At 32.7% G+C, this 4,236-nt stretch overlaps 1 protein-coding gene across 1 annotated transcript in view; it reads left to right on the plus strand.

Moving 5' to 3' along the window:
- The window catches only part of LOC117103753 (neurogenic locus notch homolog protein 2-like), a gene marked incomplete at its 3' end in the record, with an annotated part of 81,546 nt that overhangs the window by 65,226 nt on the left and 12,084 nt on the right, over positions 1 to 4,236 (plus strand). Inside the window, 3 exon segments of the mRNA XM_033244363.1 lie at positions 1,606 to 1,767; positions 2,173 to 2,343; positions 3,174 to 3,293. Of these exon segments, the coding sequence (XP_033100254.1) occupies positions 1,606 to 1,767; positions 2,173 to 2,343; positions 3,174 to 3,293 (453 nt within the window).

Below are 4,236 nucleotides of genomic sequence, written 5' to 3' on the forward strand. Positions count from 1 at the left end.
AATTGTATCGCATATTGGTCTATTTGAAATGGGTTCATGCAAAATCTGATGGAACAATTAAAATAAGAAAGGTCTTTTTCTATATGAAAAAACAAAAACAAAAACAACAAGTATACACGAATACATTTTATACGTGACAATGTTTACATGAATCAGCTGTCAAATATGTTATAAAAATGTATTAATTTAATATTACGCGAATGCAGCAGCATACTTTTGATAGAATTCATAATTTAACACTACACTGCAGAGGGACTTTCTGAAAAAGGAATTTAGCTTTTTTTGACCTAAACCTAGGCCCTAGATAAATGTTATACTGTTAAAGAATTTGTACAAAACTAACTTCAAAAACAATGCACACTCCCAAGAATTACTGGATTATTTATAATTCGTAAAAATGGATTTTGGAAGTGAGATCTGCATGCCAGTTAGTTGTCAAGTCTTTACTCTCGTACGTAGAGTTAGACGTAGGCTAGTAGGCCTGGCATAGGAAGCCTGCCTTTTTTCTACACTTTAGGCCTAGCCTAGGCTAGCTTGAATATGGTAAGTATATGCTGTATTATTATTATTATTATTATTATTATTTTATTAATATTATTAGGCCTAGCCTAGGCCTACTTGTTAATGTGTTAGAATAAAAATCTGGCCTATGGCCTATATTTTTAAAAACAAAGAATAAAGTAATCTACCATTAACAAAACATTGTAATATAATATCTTTTTTCAGTTAATGCATCTTGATTACGATTAATATCAGGATCAACGTTTTCACTTCCTTTAAGTTCCGAATCAGCATTTTTTTCGCGCTTTTTTCAGTTCCTTTCAGTTCCGCAAAAAGTTGAACATGGGCAACTGAAAGGAACTCAACTCAACTCAACTCAACTTATGTCGACAAATATGCGCGACTGTCAGTTCCTTTCAGTTGCGGTCAGTTCCGTTCAGTTGCGTTCAGTTCCGGTCAGTTCCTTTCAGTTGCGCGGAGCGCTCATGTCGACGAGTTGAGTTGAGTTGAGTTCCGTGTCGACCTGAGCCTGCCTTAAGCAGGGCCTAGGAATAATATTCCTAGGGAATATCACCTATCAAATGAGATCACGCTTAGTTATCTGGCGAGTATTCATGCGGCAATTAGCAATGATTTTAGTGATGGATTGACAGATAGTTTGAGGAGCAATATTTTGTAGTGCCTTAAAAGTGAGGCAGCCAAGTTGAAACTGATATCTGAGTTGAATAGGAAGAATGTTAGTTTTGGTATTCTCCTTTGTTCCATATTGTTTTAGTTTAGGCATACTCCTTTATCTATATAATGCATTATCTATATGTAATGTTTTGTTGTATATATTGTACTATAAACTTTATGTCGGAATTCATATATAACATGTCCTTTATATTTATATGTTTGACTTTCCTTTTGGACAATAAAGTTATCTAGTATCTTTATACAGTACTTTTCTTCCATTCGTATTGTGAATTCAGATAGTTTTTAACATTTTTATGTTGCCTTATGAATGTTTTTATACCAATAAATAAAAAAATGAAATAAATGAAACAAGTTTATACATATAGTACTATAGCAACTGTTACAGCTTATTTTGTCTATGTTTTTCAGCATCATCTCCATCATTTGATTCCTGTTCAACCAATAACCGATGTATGGCTGGATCAACATGCTACAACAGCTACTACCAAGGCTCAACAGTCCAACAATCAGATCAGTATTCTTGTAAATGCGCAACAGGTTACACAGGGCCGCTATGTCAATTCACTATAGGTATAGTGATTTTCTTTTTGTATGAGGAAGAAAAAATATTTTGATGTGACATTCTAATTCTAATTTGACTGGAGTTTTTTTATCCGTTTTACAGAGTGGTAAAAAAAATGTGTAATCATAAATAATATTTAATCCAGTCCAATTCTGATTCATATTTTCTTTTGTCTTGCTATGTATTTAACTGAAATAAATAGCTTCATCTGGATTGACCACCCTTGCAAAACATTGTTAAAATAAATTAAATTGATTCACGTATGAGAGTGACACATTACAATCATCCCCTTTCAACATTTTATGACAAAAGGCAATCTGGGGTTGAATAATATGGCTTTCAAGTAGGCCATGCTTTAAGACAATGATGATAAAGATGTTGATGGTGTGCTTTAATATAATTATAATTTTCAGCTCAAGTACCTAGTATTGATGTGTGTACTTTGGAAGCAACTACTAGCCCATGTCTTAACTCTGCAACTTGTAACAACATGTACCACAGCCAGTTAACCTCCACTTCAATGCCTGTCTTGAAGTACTGCACATGTACAAGTAACTACATTGGATCACGATGTGAAACATTAGGTATGCCTTTCATCACTTTATTAGGTGATTCAGACAAATCCTCCTTGCTCCAAAGTACTGGAAATGGTCAGCAACTGCAGATCATCACATCATGTCTCTCTTAAAGAGGTTTTCCACTAGGCAAATTTATTTGCACGACACAAAAGGGTTCGCTGTAAAAAAGAAATAGTTGTGCAGGCACGGATCCAAAGGGGGCCCACCCTGCCCAGGTTCCCCCTTTTGCTTGGGAAGTCAAGAAAATAAAAAGGAAAAAGAAATCGCCCAAAAGGAATCAGCTGAAACACAGGGAGAGGCAGATGGAAATTGAACCGGGAACCTAGAGATCTCCATAGTTCAACGCACACACAGTGGCTACCACCAGATTAGCCGACTGAGCTAAGCTGACCACTAATCAATTAATGTATCAGTAAATTTAACTCGAGTATTACAGTTTTCTGCCTTTTTATATTATGCATTTTGAACAACCTTGTATCTTGTATATAATATATCGGTAAATGTCTTTTTAACTCAGAATCCTGCCGAATATTACATTTTTCCACTGTTTTTTATATTATGTATTTCGAAAATAACTTATCTTGCATCTTGATTTATTTTCTTGACAATACCCCTTAAACTTCGAAAAACCAATGATTTATGCAACAAATGTGGTTAATTGTATGCTGTATGCTTTGTTTTGTATTTCAAGTAACATTGGCATAGTTGCTGTTCTTTTTGTGTAGTCAGTAGTAGTATTATTGCCTTAATTTAGAACATGTAATAGTCTGATGTTGGTGGATCATCATGTTATTTGAAAACCTTTAGTGAAATTGGATTATATTTTTTCTCCACAGTTTCATCAAATCCATGTAACAGTTCTCCTTGTCTTAATGGAGGGGCATGTAACAATTTTGTAACATCATACACTTGCACATGTCCAACCTCGTATACTGGCACACGTTGCGAAACACTTGGTAAATACTGATTTAACATTTTTTGTTTAACATGAAGTGAAAATGACAAATTTATCTTCTTGTTTTTGAAATAATTTTGGTTTTATTTCCTTTAATGTTTTTATTGTAAATTCTTTGTAAAATGTTTTGTAAAATTTTGTTTTATATTATTGATTTGCTCTAAATAATGATCACTAACCAATTTATCTCTTATTGAGTCCTTATTATTTGAAAATATTAATATTATTCATGGTTCTCTACATTGGTCTGAAATTTTATTTGCTGAAGCCTTAGCAATAAGAAGATATAAGCCTAGTCTAAACTATGGTCGAGCCTCTAAAGAGCTTGCATTATTCACATAGCATAAGTGCTAACTTGCTTTTGTTCTAAAATAATCATTTGTTTATAACAATGTTATTTTGTTTATCAATTTATCAGAATATCATTTGTCTCCATGTTCCGCCTACCTCTTTCTAATTGGTCAAAATTTATCTTGTATTGATTTTTTGTATGTTTTTCAGTATTTTTGGACTTAAACTATTCATTCTTGACAATGTTCCAATAAAGAACCAAACGTAGAATCAACTATGGCCTCACGTCTGTCATTTTTCAGAGTCACCATACTCATATTCTATTAACTAATTTATGTTGTATAAATGTTAATTACTTTGTTATAGAGAATAGATGTGATATATCAGTAACTGTCTTTTTAACTCAGAATCATGCCATATATTAAAGTTTTCCACTTTTTTTTATATTACGTATTTCAAAAAATAACTTATCTTGCATCTTGATTTATTTTCTTGACAATTCCCCTTAAACACTGGAAAACTAATGATTTATGCAACAAATGTGCTTAATTGTATGCTTTGTTTTGTATTTCAAGTAACATTGGCATAGATGCTGTTCTTTTTGTGTAGTCAGTAGTAGTATTATTGCCTTAATTGAGAACATGTAATAGTCT

This window comes from Anneissia japonica, unplaced genomic scaffold (assembly GCF_011630105.1).
Source record: "Anneissia japonica isolate Jap-2015-1 unplaced genomic scaffold, ASM1163010v1 scaffold287925_len434832_cov202, whole genome shotgun sequence".
In the NCBI taxonomy this organism is placed as follows: domain Eukaryota; kingdom Metazoa; phylum Echinodermata; class Crinoidea; order Comatulida; family Comatulidae; genus Anneissia; species Anneissia japonica.